The sequence below is a fragment of the Mastigoproctus giganteus genome, chromosome 9 (genome assembly GCF_048544385.1).
Source record: "Mastigoproctus giganteus isolate SK-2022 chromosome 9, ASM4854438v1, whole genome shotgun sequence".
Taxonomy (NCBI): Eukaryota; Metazoa; Arthropoda; class Arachnida; order Uropygi; family Thelyphonidae; genus Mastigoproctus; species Mastigoproctus giganteus.
Window position 1 is genome coordinate 136,905,647 of NC_143583.1, and position 21,145 is coordinate 136,926,791.

The window sequence follows — 21,145 nt, forward strand, 5'->3', positions numbered from 1 at the left end:
TTTTCAAACAAAAAAAAAAAAGAGTCACTGTTATCTTATGCATATATCATTTTTATTTTAACCAGTTAGTTGGTCATCGCAAGAAACTTGGATGATAAAAAAATGTCACGCTTTTATGAGAATGGTAATTAACTCTAAAATACTATTAATATTGAGGAAAGAGCAAACTTTCAAAGCGAGGTCAACTGATTGTAATTATCGCAATTTACTTGGTGTATAATCAACATCCATGTAAAGAAAATGACATCTTAAGATGCTAGAATATCATTGTCGGATATATTACTGGTATTGATTAATTCAAAGAATTGATTAGTGCTATGCACCCGAAGTTTGAAAACTGCACGAAAGGCGAGATAATTTTGACTATGAACAACGATAAATTAACAAATGCAGATTTCCTATACAAAATTATTAGGAGTAACGGGTGTCCTATTTTACGTAACTTGACCATCCAGAAAATGTGCAGTATAATGTTATTTCTTAAACCTATATGTTGAAGAATACCTAAGTCAATTTCTTTGTTAGCCCTAAGTTGTCTTAGCAGATTATCTAGTCGATTTTTCAAGCTTATGCACAGGAAGATGTAGAAGCAGAATTATAATATTTAATCAAAATCTTCAATAAAAGAAAACATCCAATTAATATCAGATACTATATAACAGAAGCAACTGATTGCGTTTCACTGAACTTTTCCATAAATGGGTAATATAGAATATATTACCCACTGGTGATATTCTGGTAATATAATATATATTACCAGAATATCACCAGTGGATTGACACTGATGGAATCCATACTGGCGATCATTGATCAGACAGAAGGATTACAGGTAGTTTAAGAGTTGGCAGTTAATTGATTTCTCCATTACTTTAGAAAGAGTAGAAGTAATTGCAATGAGACAATAATTTGATGGGAGGGATTTGTCACCCTTTTTAGGAACTGGCTGGATATGAGCAAATTTCAAGCAGAAGGAAAAAAACACCATTATAATAATAAGGTGAAAAAAGGCAGAAAAGAACAGGAGTACGTTCAGGGACAGGTTTTGAGAACAAGTGGAGAAATACCATCAGTACCTGGAGCTTTCTTAGTATCAAGATTCATCAAAATCCTTCTGACAGAAGACCACAGGAGGCATTGTATGGAGCATGCCAGGAATGGTGGGAGGTGTTTTACCAAAATCATTAATACACAAGTTGGAAGAAAAATGGGATACTAGCAGGTCAGCTTTATCCTTAGCTGAAGTGACAATAGAACCATCTGGTTTGGACAGAAGTGGGAGCAGAGATGGGCAAAAGTTGCGGCCAATAGCTTTGGCAAGAGACCAGAACGCTCGGCTACCATTAGAGCAAGAAGCAAGTTTTCTATTCTTAGTCTGTTCAAAATCTAGTTTTCACTGATAATAACTGCTTTACAATTGTTGCGAGCTCTGGTGTAGGCAGAAAATGAAACTGAAGAGTTGGAAACAAGCCAATTACGATATGCACCATTCTTCTCTTGAATAGCCTTAGCACATTTATTGTAAAACCAAGGTTTAGATAAAGGATGAGATTTTAAGGTGGAGTGTGGAATAAAGGATTCCATTCCTACAAGAATAATTTCGCTGATACGATCTGAGCAAATGTTGACATCAGAAGTTTTGAAATAGTAATCCAACCAAGGAAAAGAAATCTTAGAGGTCATTCATTTGTTTGTGAGAAAAAGATAAAGCAAAAAAGATCAGGCTGTATGGTTGGCATTGTCTGGTATTCTGGTAGGTAACTGAACAATCTGTGTGAAGTCATTAGCAATTGCAACGGCCTCAGCATCTCGACCAGCAGGGGCGCCTCCGTAGCCAGAGGCAGCAGTGCATAGCACACACTTCTTGATTAGACCAGGGTTCGAGCCCATCACCACCAAATACGGAGGATGCGGAAAGGTCAGGGAATGACCACCGCATATCCCGGAGCAATATGGCCTTTAGCATTAGCATAGGCATTTGATGCAAGAAAGCAAGCTTATGCAGCATCAGAAAAAAAAAAAAAAAAAAAAAAAAAAAACCGACTTCCACTTCACCCCTCTGTTCGATCAAAATACCTGTCCAGCTGAGCCTTAAACTTATTTAGGCTATCAACCTCCACTACAAGGGATGGAAGTCTGTTCCACCAACCAACCACCCACTGGCTAAAGGCAAATTTTCGCACGTCTATCCTACATCTGTCTTTCCTCAATTTGAATTTATGCCCTCTCAGGTGATTATTCTGAGCTAGAGGAAGAATCCCATCAGCATTGAGCATGCTCAAACCATTCAAGGCTTTATACACCTCTATCAGATCACCTCGCTGGTGCCTAGTCTCCAGACACTGTAATTTGCAAAACTTAAGCCTTTCTTCGTAAGAGCACCCCTTTGTTCCATTCACTAATCTTGTTGCCCTTCTCTGTACTCGTTCCAGCAGCTCTACATCCTTCTTGAAATGAGGCCTCCAGACCTGTATACAGTACTCTAGGTGTGGCCTGACCATTGCCTTATACAAGGGAATAATCACCTCCTTATCCCTGCTGGAAAAATTCCTGTATATCATTGACAATACTCCATGAGCTACTCTTGCAGCCCATCTGCACTGCTCAGAGAACTTCATATCTGCCTGCACAACAACCCCCAAGTCCCTTTCATTCTCTACCACTGTCAGTGTAGTACCACAAAGTTGATACGTTGCTCTGGGGTTGCTGTTTCCCATATGTAGCACTTTACATTTGTCAATGTTAAACTTCATTTGCCACCTCTCAGCCCATCTGCTCAACCTTTCCAGATCCTGTTGCAGCAGCATAGTGTCAGTAGTGTCCTTGACAACCCTGCCAACCTTTGTATCGTCTGCAAACTTGGACATTAAGCTTGATATACCATCATCAATATCATTTATAAATACAGAAAACAATAATGGACCCAACACTGAGCCCTGAGGGACTCCACTAATAACATTAGTCCACGATGAGCAGTGTCCATCGATTACCACTCTGTCTTCTCCCCCTCAACCACCCCTTTATCCATAGCAGCAATTTGCCTCCAATGTCACACTGCTCCAATTTGTGTAGCAGTCTTCCATGTGCAACAGTATCAAAAGCCTTTCTAAGATCCAAGTATATAATATCAAAGCTATTCCCTGCATCCAGTTCTTTTGCTGCATCATAATATCCAATCAAATTGGTCAGGCAAGACTTCCCCTTAACAAAACCATGCTGTGTCCGAGCTATATCCTTAGTTTCTAATGCTCCTAAAAACCAAATAACAAACATCTCGACCAGCTGGGTCTGTGTGACCAGAAAATGCGGCTAAGGTAACGAAAGCTTGCATGAGAAGCATGCAAAAGTTCAATGAAATTTACCAGTAAAAGTACTTTGCCGTAACAGCATTTGTATTGTTTCTCACTCGGTAAACGGATGGTAGGTGTTATCGGTCTGGAGTACAAGTTGAATCACACGGGAGCTTGAAACCCTCCCGAAGTGGAAAACCTGACCTTTTTTCTTTAGAATCACAAATTGAATTAACTAACTGAATCACGAACAGAGTCATATTGGAAGTTCTGGCGTTGAAAAAAATTGTTCATAACGTAGTTTCACCGGTAAACATTTTCGAAGTTTGCTGTGCTTCTTGTGTGGGCTTCCTTTGCCTTTTTTTTTGCTCTTCTTCTTAATAAACAATTTATCCACTAGTTCACTAGTGATTCTAAAGAAAAAAGGTCAGGTTACCCCCTCCACTTTGGGAGGGTTTCAATCTCCCATGGGATTCAATTTCTACTCCTGACCGATAACATCCACCATCTGTTTAGCGAGTGAGCAACAATACAAATGCTGTTACGGCAAAATACTTTTACCGGTAAATTTCATCGAACCTTTCCATTCTTCTCGTGCAGGCTTTCTTTACCTTCACCGAAAATGGAATCCACCTGAAGTTGTGAACATTAAAATCACCAAGGAAAATTACTTCACCGTTAGGAAAGTTGGACTGGAGAAAGTAAAGTTGCAAAGAGAGGAAGTCAAAGAGTCTCAAGTGATTAGGGAGTTGGGAGAATGGTAGAGACAACAGATGAATTTGACAGAATGAAGTAGAGAGATTTTAAACCAGAGAAGATCAAAAAGAGGAGATTTCAAATTACCAAGTCTCTGACAGGGAATATCGGAATGGACATCTGCACAAGTACTACCTTTGAGGTAGAAGGAATCATACAGTGAATAATTTGGACAACTGAAATGAGCAATGGTTGAATCAATCGATAACAGAAAGTCTGTCAGGAAACGTACATGGGGTTTGGCAGACTGTAAGTGGAAATGGACATCATTGAGATTAGAACAGAGACCACTATATTTGTGAAATGAACTAGGAAGTGTTTGGGAGGTTTAAATCTTTTCGCCGAAAGGTTTGCTCTATCAGTTTGACAATTCATGGTGTATTCAATACTAAGAAAAAGTGTGGGAAGGGGCGACATGCAGTATGAAGTAATGAAATTTTTGGATGTGGCATGTGCATGATAAGAATATACCCAGATCCTTGACATAACGTGGCCTCGACAATGCCCCCTGCATACACACTACTCGGATTCCCTCCAGTCACTATCTGGCAGAGTAGAAGCAACAAGATTATACACTAGCTGATCAAGAAGCCTCCTAGAGAGTTACCAATAGGTTCAGTCCAGTGTACTAACTAGCGGCCGGCCTGTGAACACCGTTTTAGAGCTGTACCCTCGAAATATAAGGAAGTTTTGATCTCGCCTTGGTGTTCATCATAACCTCAAAAGACATCAATCATACCACATGATGGAAGAGATGGGGGAGGGTTGACTGGAACTTAGCTCTGGAGACTAAACATGGGCTCCACCACTTCAAGCCTCCAATAAGCCAAGTGGTGGTATTGCACTGGTCGATAAGAGTCATCTACCACTAGTATTTTCTAGTAACACAGAGGGGGCTGCATTCCTCCGTGTGGTGTGGGCACACCTTGACCCTTGCTTATGTTGGTTCACACCTGGGTGGTCACCGACAGTGTGCTTGCGCATGGGATTATACCCAGGAGTACTAACAGTCCCACCATCACGAAGGTGCAAGCAGAGGATTTGTCTGTCACAGACTGTCTGGACTTCTCTGAAATTGGGTCCACTTGACTTGAGTGTCACTCGAATATCAGTTCCATCAGCGTTTTAGACTCCCAGGTAGAAAGCACCACTTGTTTGGCCTATCTGAGAGAGAATGTCAACAGCCTCAAGGACCAAACATGATTTGGTCTTTGAGGCTATCGCAGACATTCTCTCTCAGATAGGCCAAACAAGTGGTGCTTTCTACCTTGGAGTCTAAAACGCTGATGGAACTGATATTCGAGTGACACTCAAGTCAAGTGGACCCAATTTCAGAGAAGTCCAGACAGTCTGTGACAGACAAATCCTTTGCACTGTCGTTTTCTGGAATAACCTTCCTTTACATGTATATCCTGAAAATTACAGTCTACAGAAGTTAAAGTCTAATGTCAACCAATATCTGCTTGCGATTTCTCAACCTCCGTGCTATGCACAGTACTAAGTACTATAGGTTCTAATACCTCTCGTGTCTGGGATTTCATAAAAAAAAAAGAAAAGAAATAGAATAAATAATCCTCCTGCTACTAATAAAATGAACAACAGTAATGTTATTACCAGGAAATTAACAGTATACTAAAGTTACATTTCCATAACACAGCCAGTTCACTCAACAACTCAGTAATGTCTTTTCAGGAACATTCTTTAACAGATACAAGGAAACGTACAAATACAATACTCAAGACATAAATAATATAGTATATCTTATCAAATGCCAACAAAAATGCAATGTGTGCTATATAGGTAGCACAACCATTAAATTTGGGTCATCCAAAATGGTTAATACCAGAGCATACTATCATAATAATAGTTTACAGTCAAACCATTGCATAGCTGAACTTAGCCAACATACACAATGTTACAATCACACCTCTTTAATAGATTCAGTAATAACTCTAATTATAAATTGATTAAATATGAAGCTTTAGCCATTGAATTGTTTCGACAAAACACAAACATACATACATACCTTGTCAAGCTTTGATATAAGCCAAATTTCGGAATAAAATATACTAGTTAAGCATAAAAATGTTCACTTCACCAAAACCACCGATAAAAACAACCATGTTTATCAGATACTGAAAATGAAAAGACACCTAGCAAGCGAAAAGCCCTGAACACTAAATTACTAGCAAACCTTTCACCAGTATGGCACCTAACATTTGTTAAATTTCTCACATGCACAATACAGTAATGCATCCTGGGAGTTGAGATCCCTATAAACCTTCCTCTCTTACCATGAAACTGACTGATGATGTCGGAAGTCTAATGTTAAGGCTCTTGGTGTTTTTTTTGTAGTAAACTATTCGGATTTTTTATAGATGACAACTTGGGGAAAAGTTGTGCGCTTCTTTCTTCCTTAGGGCATGTTTTAAATTGTTAATTTTAATTCTTTTTCACCTTCTGTGAGCTCACTTTTTAATTACAGATTTAGAGGTGAGTACTGCAGTCATAAGCTATTGCTAAATAATTTAATATACAGTAACGTACAGTACTTTCAAGCTCTAGCTAAACTAATACATTTTCACTTCTATTAATCAGAGAAAAAGAGAACATAATTTAATTTAAGAAATAAAAATTGATGTTGCTGAGTGGTCAGGAGTGTGAGTGCAATAGCACATGCTTTGAGTGGACTGGGGTTCAAGCCCATGATTACTAAATGATTAAAATTTGTATTGATTGATTTATTGAAACTCCACTGACCTGGTATGCCAGAGTATGAACACGAATAGTTTTTTTTTTTTTTTTATCTGCTAGCAAAATAGCTACAATAAACAAAAGTTTGTTATTTTGTTAGCAGTCTATATTATAATATATTTGCTGCTAGCAAAATAGAAAAGCAAAAGCAAAATAATCTATATTAATACTTTCAACTGTGATTTAAAATTAACTAACTTCTTTAATCTATAATATGGATTAAATCATGAATTACAAGGCTCCAGCATCCCTTAAATTCATTGTTCATTTGCACTTACATATATAAACAAATACTACAAATTGAGACCAGATTCCTGTCATTTGGTATTAATTCTGTTGATTACTTATAATTTATACTGTCAAAAGTAACCACACATCTGCATGTTTCAAAGAATTATTTATTCATACAATATTTAATAACTTGTTGGCCTACCTTTGACTTTAATTATTCACTAAATGCTAGCTAGCAGACACTAAACCAATTGTTGATAACATGAATGTGGTATTTTGATCACTTTCTTCTTCTTTTTCAACATATTGTTCAATTTAGTTACTAATTGCAGACATGCTGAAGTGGCAGTTTGTCCCAAAAGTATTCAGTAGGGTTAAGGTTGGTGTGTGGGCAGGCCAATAAAGCTTTTACACACCATATCTTCAAGTCAATACAGGCTGTGAAATAAGACAAGGTGCACATAAGGGCCCTCCCCATACTCCTGCCAGAGGTTATGAAGAAAGAATAATCCAGAATGTCAACTTATCTAATGGCATTCATTGTTCTAGGAACAATAACCAATGATACAAGCCACAAGAAATAATCTGAGAGAGTGACAGCACCTCTGCCAAACATCATTCAGGCAACACACTGGTAATTAATGTTCTATGGGCAGATTCCAGACCCAAACACAGCAATCAGCACAGATTTCCAATGCTCTGGGACTAATCATGACAGGGTTGTACACAAGAGAAGTTTACGGTGTGCACCATATGCTGTGTTCTTCCATAAAACTCCTCCATAAAACCTGATGCTATGTATATTTTTCTCTATGTATTATCCTTCTACTCTATCTGTGGCCACCCCGAACTCCCAGTTCAGAGTATTTTATGAGAAATCTACACACCTTTCTGAGTGCACTCTGATCTCTTTTCATCAGTTTCTATGGTTGACCCAAATATTTATTGGCTATAGTAGCACTATGATTTCCATTTGGTGATTATGTCAGCAACTGATGATCTAGAGCATTGTTGCAGTTTTTCTGCAATAGAAATATATTTATTGCTAATATGGTATCTTATGATGACTCCCCGCCTGGAAGTTGCTTAGTTCAATGCCCTGACCTACTTACTGTATTTCATACCTGTCTACTTCTAGTGTGAATTCAGTTTTTTAAAATTTTTTTTATTATTATCTATTCTTGACATGCGAATGGCGAGTATGGTTCAATTTTCTAAATTTGGATACTTTTGGCAATATAGTTTGGCTGCATACTTTATCATTATGCCATTTACATCATTAGGTGAAATTAAATATATATATATATATCAAAAATTATGTTAATAAAACAGCACCATCTCTTCAAAATGGACAGAAAAGAGGAGAGGATACAGTACTGACTTACTGGCATTAGTCGCTTAATGGCTACACATGCTCCTTTCCATTTTCCTTTGTAAACTACACCAAAACCTCCTTTGCCCAACACTCTACTAGAATTGAAATTATCAGTGGCCCTTAAAATTTCTTCATAAGTAAGTTGTAAAGGGGAAGGTAGGCTTTCTTCCAAGGAACTCAAATTATTTATGCCTTAAACAAATAAAAAAGTATACATTTTATAAATAAAAAGTTTTGTATTCAAAAAAAGTATATATGATTTGTATTCAAAGATCCAATTCACACAAATTTTAAAATTTCAGTTTCAAATTATAAATTTAAAAACTTCTGCCTCTTCTAGCCCTTAGTCAAAACAAATACTGTAAGGAACAAAATTTCAACAGGACCTTGTTTGTTTCTAATAATGTGCCTGGCCACTTGATTAACACTGAAGATGTGGATGACAACACACAAGTCTATTTCATGCTAACAAATATGACTTCTTTGTTGCAACTAAAGAACCATGGGGGTGACAGTAGCATTTAAAATATGATCTCTGACAAATCACGTGATAACTGATTACCAAGACAGATGGCAAGTTTGTTTGCCAGAATATTAACAATGTTCTATTTTAACAAGTAGAATGTTGTACAAAGTACATATCATTCCCCTGCTAAAGGATAGTCTTATATACATATCCATTTATTACAAAATTCAGTTAATATATATTATAAATTCCATTTCTGTTCCATGAGAAATGATTTTGTATAGTTGATACAAAGCTTGGTACAATTCCAAGGAAGAAAAGAAATGTAGCCAGTGCTGTAACCAAAGCAGCTCACTTCTCATTGAGCATAAACCAAACATGGAACCAGAGCTTCAAGTTTGGTTGAGGATTAAGCAATCTTTTGTGCTGCAAAAACGAACTGTATTGGTAAAATTCTGTTGTTTATAATTCTATCCCTGGCTTCTTAAAATGTGAATTATTTGATAGTATGATTACTACAGTATTATACATATAATTTGCTTGTGTCTCTCTGTCCATGACACTCTGAACTTGAATAACTCAGACTAAACAAGCTTTTGATCTGATTCCTTTTGCAATAGCAGTAAAATTGAAAAAATGAAAAAAATAAAATAATAATAATAAATAACAGGAGAGATTGCTTCTACAGGGATGGGATACACTTAAATAGAAAGGGTGCAAGAATATTTGCTGATGCTATCGAGGCAGTGTAAGGTGGGTCGGAAAACTGCTAGCTTGGGGGGAGACAAAGACCAATAGATTGACAGTAGCCACTGGCAGAGGTGAAAGAGATTCTTGCACTGCTTCTATTAGAATGAGCAGAAGCCTGAAAAACAAGATGCATGGTATTTCAGAGACTGCTGGGAGCCATTGCGGTACAAGTAAACACATGGGTTGTGTTAGGGTAGCTAAGAATAGAAACAGGTGCAGGTATACTTGCGTGTACACCAATGCTAGGAGTTTAGTAAATAAATTTGAGGTATTGCTCAAAACATCAAAAGGCAGATATTGTTGGGATATCAGAGACATGGTGTCACACAGATATAAGGGATGCAGAACTGGAATTTGGGGAGTACAACGTCTACAGAAAGGATAGACAGGATAGGAAGGCGGGGAGGGGTTATGCTGTTAGTTAAGAAACACATAAAAACCAAGGAAGTGAAGCCAGTCGACATCGCCGGACAGTGCAGTGTTGAGTCAGTTTGGTGTGACATAAGCATTGGGAGATCAAAATTGAGTAGGAGTGTGCTATAGGCCTAATGACTCTGATGAGTATAATAACGAACTGTACAGGGAAATAGAGTGGGCCAGTAAATCAGAGAGTCTTATAATGGGAGATTTTAATTTCCCAGATATTGACTGGAATTTGGGGGCTGGTTACTCACACACTAGCAGGGCTTTTGTGGATTTATTGGATGATTGTTTTCTACATCAGCATGTTCGGGAGGCAACTAGAGGGAGTAATACTCTTGATTTGATTATCAGCAGTGATTCTTCATGCATTAAGAATCTGCAGATAAATGAACCACTAGGTGGCAGTGATCACAGTGTGCTGAAGTGGGATTTACTCAAAGAGGTAACTACCATTAGGGGTAAAGGGAAGGGTTATTGCTTCCGGAAAGGCGACTACGATGGACTGAGACAGTATTTAAATTCTATACAGTGGGACCAACTGATGATGTTACCAACAGCAAATTCAAAATGGGAAGCATTCAAAGAACTTATCTTGGAAGCTACTAGGCTTTACATACCAACTAAGAAATATTGTTCAAGGTTTATGCCAAAATGGATGTCAGATGAACTAATGAGGCATATAGCAGAGAAGAAAAATGCATGGGATACTTACAAATTAACACATGACACAGAAGCCTATGATAGATACAAGTTGATATGCAACCAAGTTACAAAGGAAGTTAGGCAGGCGACGGCAGATTACGAGAAATCCTTGGCAAGGGATGCAAAGAAAAACAGCAAAGAGTTCTATACTTATGTAAACTCTAGAAGGAAGGGGATGAATCAGATTGGTCCACTTGATATTGATGGGTCAACTGTTGATGATCCTGCTCAGGTAGCTAACAAACTAAATGAATATTTTGCATCGACATTCACACATGAGGAGTTATTCAGCAAGGGGAATGCCAGAGGTGTATTCAACTCTAGCAGTAAGCTACAGAATCTTGAAATAACTGGGAGTAAAGTGGAGGAGAAACTGTTGAAGATAAACACAAGAAAGGCACCCGGGGTGGATGGGATCTATCCAGTTATATTAAAGGAGGCAGCAAAGGAAGTAAGCAAACCCTTAGCCATAATTATGAGAGCTTCCTTGGACTCAGGGGAGGTACCCATAGACTGGAAATGTGCAAATGTGACCCCAATTCATAAAGGAGGATCAAAGGCTGACACAAGTAATTATAGACCTGTGAGCTTAACTTCTGTTCCAGGAAAATTAATGGAGGCACTGGTTAAAGAAGCACTGCAGGATCATTTAGACAAGACTTCAGTTATAGCTCAGACACAGCATGGTTTTGTTAAGGGGAAGTCTTACCTGACCAACTTGATTGGATACTATGATGCAGTCACAAAAGAACTGGATGCAGGGAATAACTTTGATATTATATACTTGGATCTTAGAAAGGCTTTTGATACTGTTGCACATGGAAGACTGCTACACAAATTGGAGAGCAGTGTGACATTGGAGGCAAATTGCTGCTATGGATAAAGGGGTGGTTGAGGGGGAGAAGACAGAGAGTGGTAATCAATGGACACTGCTCATCGTGGACTAATGTTATTAGTGGAGTCCCTCAGGGCTCAGTGTTGGGTCCATTATTGTTTTCTGTATTTATAAATGATATTGATGATGGTATATCAAGCTTAATGTCCAAGTTTGCAGATGATACAAAGGTTGGCAGGGTTGTCAAGGACACTACTGACACTATTATTATTTATTATTATTTGGTTTTTAGGAGCATTAGCAACTAAGGCCATATTGCTCCGGGATATGCGGTGGTCATTTCCTGACCTTTCCGCATCCTCCGTATTTGGTGGTGACGGGCTCGAACCCCGGTCTAATCAAGAAACATGTGCTACGCACTGCTGCTCCTTCCCACCTGGCTACGGAGGCGCTACTGCTACTGACACTATGCTGCTGCAACAGGATCTGGAAAGGTTGAGCAGATGGGCTGAGAGGTGGCAAATGAAGTTTAACATTGACAAATGTAAAGTACTACACATGGGAAACAGCAACCCCAGAGCAACGTATCAACTCTGTGGTACTACACTGACAGTGGTAGAGAATGAAAGGGACTTGGGGGTGGTTGTGCAGGCAGATATGAAGTTCTCTGAGCAGTGCAGACGGGCTGCAAGAGTAGCTCATGGAGTATTGTCAATGATATACAGGAATTTTTCCAGCAGGGATAAGGAGGTGATTATTCCATTGTATAAGGCAATGGTCAGGCCACACCTAGAGTACTGTATACAGGTCTGGAGGCCTCATTTCAAGAAGGATGTAGAGCTGCTGGAACGAGTACAGAGAAGGGCAACAAGATTAGTGAATGGAACAAAGGGGTGCTCTTACGAAGAAAGGCTTAAGTTTTGCAAATTACAGTGTCTGGAGACTAGGCACCAGCGAGGTGATCTGATAGAGGTGTATAAAGCCTTGAATGGTTTAAGCATGCTCAATGCTGATGGGATTCTTCCTCTAGCTCAGAAAAATCACCTGAGAGGGCATAAATTCAAATTGAGGAAAGACAGATGTAGGATAGACGTGCGGAAATTTGCCTTTAGCCAGCGGGTGGTTGGTTGGTGGAACAGACTTCCATCCCTTGTATTGGAGGTTGATAGCCTAAATAAGTTTAAGGCTCAGCTGGACAGGTATTTTGAACAAACAGAGGGGTGAAGTGGAAGTGGTTTTTTTTTTTTTTTTTGGCTAATGCTGCATAAGCTTGCTTTCTTGCATCAAATGCCTCTACTAATGCTAATGCTAATTACATAGTGAAACACTGCTTTTCATTATAATGGTGCATTTCCAAATTGCGAGTCCAAAAGATTCGCAAAGATCACTACTTGCCTGTATAGATATTTTCATGGAAAATAAGAGAAATTTCAGCAGAGTTTTTGGCTAGAAACAGTAAAATAGCTAAATATCTAACTCCAGTGTATTTGCATTGCATTCCAGTAAAGTGTTACAATAGTATCCTATATTACAAAATAATAAAAAAAGTAAGAACATTATTTTGACATCTGATGTGCATCATGACAATAAGAATTAAAAAAAAAAAAAAAAAAAAACAGACATCACAATTTACAAAAAGAAGGAGGGAAGTGGTTGAGGGTGACTTAGTTGGACAAGTGGTGTACCATGTATGATTATCAGATAGAATACTAGATGCTAGTCAATGGAGATTTTTAACTCCCTAATAAATTTAGTTGTCATCAATTTGCAAGCAATATTTTTTAGCAACAATAGTTAAGGAGGTAGTAAAATGCAAAGAACACTATTCATATGAAAAATAAAAATGATCACAATAAAAAGTGGGCAGATGATATGACATAGTATTATAATTTTTGTATTTGAATCATGCAAAATTTATGTGGTGAATATCATGAGAACCTTGAAATACATACCTTGAAAAAACAAAAAAAAAAAAAAAACAAATACACAGTCGATTCTGGTTATCTGGGACACATCGGGACTAGTGCATTTTGGCCCGATTAAGAGGCTGCCCCAATTATCCGAAGTTTCACGTAAATAGTTGAAAATACAATGTACCCCACCTTTACAATCAAATCACGTTACGATGAACTCACCATAGTAAAGTACCGTTCACTATACGATGTATTACCTTACCAATTAAAAAACTAAATGATACGTGAAATTCAGAAGAATATACGTGATAATCGGAATAATTAATACGTACTGTAATATGTACATACTAACTAAACTAGTTGACATTTCTGTTCACTGGCATTTATGGGTGGGGGTTAAAATTTAAAACAGTAAAAAAGATAAGCAATCAATAACAAAAAACACGGCACACACAAATTGCAAGTAACACAATATGCGCAAGTGGGAACAGAGTAACGAGTTACAAAGCTTTAAAAATAGGAATGAAGAGAAGATTCTGAAAATTTTTTTTATATGATTGAAGATTCCATGAAAGTGTAAACACATTTCACCATAATAACCCACAGAATTCCAGCTGTCGGTATTATCGCAAATTCAATAAGATCGAGTTTACTATCCATTTATGATAGATTGCACTAACAGAAAAGCCCAATAAACAGGTGACTGCTAATTGTTTTTATTGTTTTATGGTTGTGACCTCCAGAAATCCGACCGAACTACGTGGTACGGTTGGAGACAATCGTAGGGTAATCTCCAGTGCTGCGGTCTCCTGCCCCGATTAAATGGCATTTTGTCCCAATTAAGCGAAGTAACCCTGGCTATTTTCTCGATTGGTTTCTGTTTTTTAAGATTTGCCCCAAATAAATGGCTTCCCCGATCAACAGGTGGCCCAAAAAATCAGAATCCACTGTATATAATTTCACATTGTCACTGCATTTCATGTTTGTAACATTAATTGCATATAAAAGCAGAATTAATAGCAATTCATAATTTTTTTTTTCTCATTCAAGTACATTAATTTTAAAGTGTTTTCCATAAATATTTGTTTAATTTGTTGTCTTGGAGGAGTAATGTTAAAGTTTTGTGCAATAAATGCCTTCACAAAACTAAATTAGACAGACTATTTCATGTTTCTACTTTATGATTTCAATATTTTTGGGAAATTAACTTTAATAATAAACTTTCTTTTTCATTATAACCAATGAGTATTTTCAGTAGCCAAAAAAATGCAATATATATATTTTCAAAGTTTCCAATTATTATTAAAAAAAAAAATAATTAACAAGCATTGCAACCTACTGGTAACAGGCCAAGTATTAGTACAATGAAATGCAATTCAAAAACACTGAATATGTTTTCAAATATTAATGTTAAAATCTGACTACATCATACCACTTGTGTTACAAAACAGGGTGATAATTACTGCCAGGTTAAAGGTATCCCACATGCTTTCAGATGTTCAGAAGATGTTCGGTGTCATTGTACAGTCAACAGGTAAGCCGGCATTGAGAGTGCCAGCAGGTGATTGCCAACTGGCACTGAGAGCAAACCGCTTTTAATTTTATAATTTTCTTTAATTATGAAAGGTGATCACAGTGGGATATAGCTTTTTTCTTTTTTGTTTTTTTTTTTGGTAGTTGTTGGCTCATCGGCTTCAGTGGCCATAATACACCTCCCAAGGTCTTTGCAGTACTTTGATCCAAGCCCGAGGCGGGATTTGAACCCGCGACCTTCGGGTTGCCAGGCAGGCACTTTACCCATCCGGCTAGCCCAGTCAGCAGGATATAGCTTGAAATCATTCTGATTACTGCCATCTCCAGCAATTGAAAATGGCACATTTTTCAGAGCCATCACTATCTCTTCTTTCACTATCCGTGCAATTTCACCAAAAATGCCAACAAGGTTTTTGTTCTTCCAAAACTGCATTTTTTTGCCAAATTTTCTATAAGGAAACATTTCTGAACATTGTGCTGGAATGATTAACATAACTTGGAGGGAAGATTATGCACTATGATAAATAGGCACAAAGGGTAATATTGTTATATATGTTGGCACTAATGACATTAAGAGTAGATCTGCAGATTTACTTAACGAGTATAGGTCAATGCTGAAAAAAAAAAGTTGTGAATTAGGGTTAAATTTAAAAATTGTGTGCAATTTCTGCCCAGACAAGATAGGACGGAGTATATGATGAGAGTTTTTTCAATCAATTTGATCCTGGAGGAATTGTGAAAGGATCACAAGGTAGAATTTTTTGCAGGTGGCCGGTGCTTGTTAACAGGAGGGAGTGCTTCTACAGGGATGGGTACACTTAAATAAAAGGGGTGCAAGAGTGTTTGCTGATGCTATTCAGGCAGCATTAGGTGGGTCAGAAAACTGATAGTTTGGGGGGCATTCACAGACTAAAAGGTTAAAAGTAGCTGCAAGCAGAGGTGAACATGATTCTTGCACTGCTTCTATTAGAATGAGCAGCGGCCTGGAGGGTAGCGTGCTGGGGGTTTCAGGGACTGATGAGAGTCACCATGAAACAAATACATGGGCTGTGTTAAGGTAACACAGGGAATAGGTGCGTGTATACTTGCATGTACACCAATGATAGAAGTATAGTAAATAAATTTGATGAATTTGAAGTTGCTAGTCAAAACATCAAAGGTGGATACTGTTGGGATATCAGAGACGTGGTGTCACAAATATTAGGAATGCAGAATTGAAATTTGGGGAGTACAATGTGTACAGAAAGGATAGGAAGGGGGAGGGGTTATGCTGTTAATTGAGAAAAACATAAAATCTAAGGAAGTGCATCTAGTTGACACAAATGGACAGTGCAATGTTGAGTTAATTTGGTGTGACATAAGCACTGTGAAAGCAAAAATTAGAGTAGGAGTGTGTTATAGTCCTAATGACTATGAGTACAACAAACAACTGTACAGAGAAATAGAATGGGCCAGTAAATCAGATTGTATTATAATGGGGTATTTTAACTTCCCAGATATTGATTGGAACTTGTGGGTTGGTCACTTGCACACTAGCAAGACTTTTATGAATTTATTGGATGACTGTTTTCTGCAGCAGCATGTTTGAGAGGCAACCAGAGAGTGGTAATACTCTTTATCTGGTTATCAGCAGTGTTCATTCGTGTATTAAGAATCTGCAGTAGGTGGCAGTGATCACAGTGTACTGATATGAGATTTACTTAAAGATATAATTACCATCAGGGGTAAAGGAAAGGGTTTTTGCTTCCGTAAAGGTGACTACAGTGGTCTCAGACAGTTTTTAAATTCTGTACAGTGGGACCAACGGATGGTGTTACCAAAAGCAAATTCTAAGTGGGAAGCATTTGAGGAACTAATCATGGAAGCTACTAGGCTTTTCAAGGTTTAGGCTTAAATAGAGTTCAGATGAACTAATGAGGCTCGTGGCAGAGAAGAAAAATGCATGGGATGCATGTAAATTATCATGTGACACAGAAGATATAAGCACATCTGTAATCAAGTCACAAATGAGATTAGGCAAGCAATGGCAGATTAGGTGAGAAATCTTTGGAAAAGGATGCTAAGAAAATCAGCAAGGACTTCTTTACCTATATAAACTCTACAAGGAAGGGGTTGAACCAGATTGGTCCACTTCATATCGATAGTTGACTGTTGATGATCCTGCTCAGATAGCTGATAATCTGAATGACTATTTTGCATTTACATTCACACGAGGAGTTATTAAAGGAGGAAAATGATAGAAGTTTATCAAACTGTAAGAGGGTGCTTAATGATTTTGTAATAACTGAGCATAGTGGAGAAGAAATTGTTGAAGATAAACATAAGAAAAGCATGGGGTGGATGAGATTATCCAGTTATATTAAAGGAGGCAGCAAAGGAAGTAAGCAAACCCTTAGCCATAATTATGACAGCATCCTTGGACTCAGGGGAAGTCCCTACAGACAAAGTGTGCAAATATATCCCCAATTCGCAAAGGGGAATCTAAGGGTGACACGAGTAATTACAGACCAGTTAGTTTAACTTCTGTTCCGGGGAAAATAATAAAGTCACTGGTTAAAGATGCATTGCAAGATCATCTAGAAAAGACTGCAGTAAAAATTCAGACACAGCATGGGTTTGTTAAGGGAAAGTCTTGTCTGACAAATTTGATTGGATACTATGATGTGGTTACAAAGGAACCGGATGCAAAAAATAATTTTCATATCATGTACTTGGATTTCAGGAAAGTTTTTGACACTGTAGTACATGGAATACTACTGTAAATATTGGAACAGAAGGGTATTAAGGGTAAGTTGCTATAATGGATAAAAGGGTGGGAGCTGCTCATCATGGACTAATGTTATTAGTGGAGTCCCCCAGGGTTCGGTGTGGGGCTCACTGTTGTTTTATTATTATTACTAGCCACATAGTGCAAGGAAGCCTGAGGCTTATGTTGCACCAGCCAAAAAAAATTTGAGTTACCCTGAGAGAGAGAGAGAGAGAGAGAGAGAGAGAGAGAGAGAGAGAGAGAGAGAGAGAGAGAGAGAGAGAGAGAGAGAGAGAGAGAGAAGAAGAGAATCACCAAGAAAGAGAAAAATGATGATATCCAGCTCACGACCCTGGGTGTGCCAAGCCCATACTCATCAGATGTACAAAACATCCCTGGGGGTGTTTTGTATATTTATCAATGATATTGATGAAGGTATATCAGGCTTAATGTTGAAGTTTGCAGATGATACAAAGGTTGGCAGGGTTGTTAATGATAGTAATGGCAGTGTCCTACTGCAACAAGATGTAGAAATTTGAAATTAGCATTAGTAGAGGCATTTGATGCAAGAAAGCAAGCTTATGCAGCATCAGCCAAAAAAAAAAAAAAATAATAAATAAATAAAAAATAACCACTTCCACTTCACCCCTCTGTTCGTTCGAAATACCTGTCCAGCTGAGCCTTAAACGTATTTAGGCTATCAACTTCCACGACAAGGGATGGAAGTTTATTCCACCAACCACCCACCCAGTGGCTAAAGGCAAATTTCCTCACGGCTATCCTACATCTGTCTTTTCTCAATTTGAATTTATGCCCTCTCAGGTGATTATTCTGAGCAAGAGGAAGAATCCCATCAGCATTGAGCATGCTCAAACCATTCAAGGCTTTATACACCTCTATCAGATCACCTCGCCGGTGCCTAGTCTCCAGACACTGTAATTTACAAAACTTAAGCCTTTCTTCGTAAGAGCACCCCTTTGTTCCATTCACTAATCTTGTTGGTCTTCTCTGTACTCGTTCCAGCATCTCTACGTCCTTATTGAAATGAGGCCTCCAGACCTGTATGCAGTACTCTAGGTGTGGTCTGACCATTGCCTTCTACAAGGGAATAATCACCTCCTTATCACTGCTAGAAAAAGTCCTGTATATCATTGACAAGACACCATGAGCTACTCTTGCAGCTCGTCTGCACTGCTCAGAGAACTTCATATCTGCCTGCACAACCACCCCCAGGTCCCTTTCATTCTCTACCACTGTCAGTGTAGTACCACAGAGTTGATACGTTGCTCTGGGGTTGCTGTTTCCCATATGTAGTACTTTACATTTGTCAATGTTAAACTTCATTTGCCACCTCTCAGCCCATCTGCTCAACCTTTCCAGATCCTGCTGCAGTAGCATAGTGTCAGTAGTGTCCTTGACAACCCTGCCAACCTTCGTATCGTCGGCAAACTTGGACATTAAGCTTGATATACCATCATCGATATCATTTATAAATACAGAAAACAATAATGAACCCAATACTGAACCCTGAGGGACTCCACTAATAACATTAGTCCACAGCAGCAATTTGCCTCCAATGCCACACTGCTCCAATTTGTGCAGCAGTCTTCCATGTGCAACAGTATCAAAAGCCTTTCTAAGATCCAAGTATATAATATCAAAGTTATTCCCTGCATCCAGTTCTTTTGTGACTGCATCATAGTATCCAATCAAATTGGTCAGGCAAGACTTCCCCTTAACAAAACCATGCTGTGTCTGAGCTATGACTGAAGTCATGTCTAGATGATCCTGCAGTGCTTCTTTAACCAGTGCCTCCATTAATTTTCCAGGAACAGAAGTTAAACTAACAGGTCTATAATTATTTGTGTCGCCCTTTGATCCTCCTTTGTGAATTGGGGTTACATTTGCACATCTCCAGTCCATGGGTACTTCCCCTGAGTCCAAGGAAGCTCTCATAATTATGGCTAAGGGTTTGCTTACTTCCTTTAATATAACTGGATAGATCCCATCCACCCCAGGCGCCTTTCTTGTATTTAAATTCAACAATTTCTCCTCCACTTTACTCTCAGTTATTACAAGATTCTCTAGCTTATTGACAGAGTTGAATACACCGCTGGCATTCCCCTCGCTGAATAACTCCTCATGTGTGAATGTCGATGCAAAATATTCATTCAGTTTGTTAGCTACCTGAGCAGGATCATCAACAGTTAACCCATCGATATCAAGTGGACCAATCTGATTCATCCCCTTCCTTCTAGAGTTTACATAAGTAAAGAACTCTTTGCTGTTTTTCTTTGCATCCCTTGCCAAAGATTTCTTGTAATCTGCCTTCGCCTGCCTAACCTCCTTTGTAACTTGGTTACAGATCAATTTGTATCTATCATAGGCTTCTGTGTCACGTGTTAATTTGTATGTATTCCATGCATTTTTCTTCTCTGCCATGTGTCTCATTAGTTCATCTGACATCCACTTAGGCCTAAACCTTGAACAATATTTCTTAGTTGGTATGTAAAGCCTAGTAGCTTCCAAGATAAGTTCTTTGAATGCTTCCCATTTTGAATTTGCTGTTGGTAACATCATCAGTTGGTCCCACTGTATAGAATTTATACAGAAATGTATAGAAATGGCAACTGAAGTTTAGTATTTACAAATGCAAAGTACTGCATATTGGTAGAAGTAACCCCAAAGAATCATACCAACTGTGGTACTATACGTATTGTGGTAGAAAATGAAAAAGACCTGGGAGTAATTGTGCAGTCAGATATGATGAAGGTTTCTGAGCAATGCAGACAGGCAGTCAGAGCAGATCATGGGGTATGTTTGTTTGTTATTTGGATTTTAGGAGCATTAGCAACTAAGGCCATATTGCTGTGGGATATGCAGTGGTCATTCCCTGACCTGTCCGCATCCTCCGTATTTGGTGGTGACGGGCTCGAACCCCGGTCTAATCAAGAAGCGTGTGCTACGCACTGCTGCTCCTTCCCACCTGGCTACGGAGGCGCCATCATGGGATATTGTCAATGATATACAGGAATTTTGCTAGTAGGGAAAAGGAGGTGATTATCCCTTTGTATAAGGCAATGTTCAGGCCATGCTTGAGTACTGTGCACAGGTCTGGAGGCCTCATCGTAGGAAGGATGTAGAGTTGCTTGAGCATGTACAGAAAAAAGCAACAAAGCAGTCCTCTTACCAAGAAAGGCTTAAGTCCTGCAAATTGCAGTGTCTGGAGACTAGGTACCTGTTAGGTGATCTGACTGAGGTGTTAAGGCCTTGAATAAGCTGAGCAGGCTGAATTCTGATCGGATTCTTCCGCTTGTTCAGATTATGAACCTGAGGGGACATAAATGCAAATTAAGGAAAGGCAGTTGTAGAAT

The 21,145-nt window shown here is 38.5% G+C and overlaps 1 protein-coding gene across 2 annotated transcripts in view; it reads right to left on the bottom strand.

Moving 5' to 3' along the window:
* Positions 1–21,145, bottom strand: part of LOC150080765 (uncharacterized) — a 207,154-nt gene that overhangs the window by 131,797 nt on the left and 54,212 nt on the right. For both annotated transcript variants that reach the window (XM_090381159.1, XM_090381158.1), the window contains exon 6: positions 8,414–8,595. In XM_090381159.1, the coding sequence (XP_090237285.1) occupies positions 8,414–8,595 (182 nt within the window). The remainder of the gene's footprint in view (positions 1–8,413; positions 8,596–21,145) is intronic.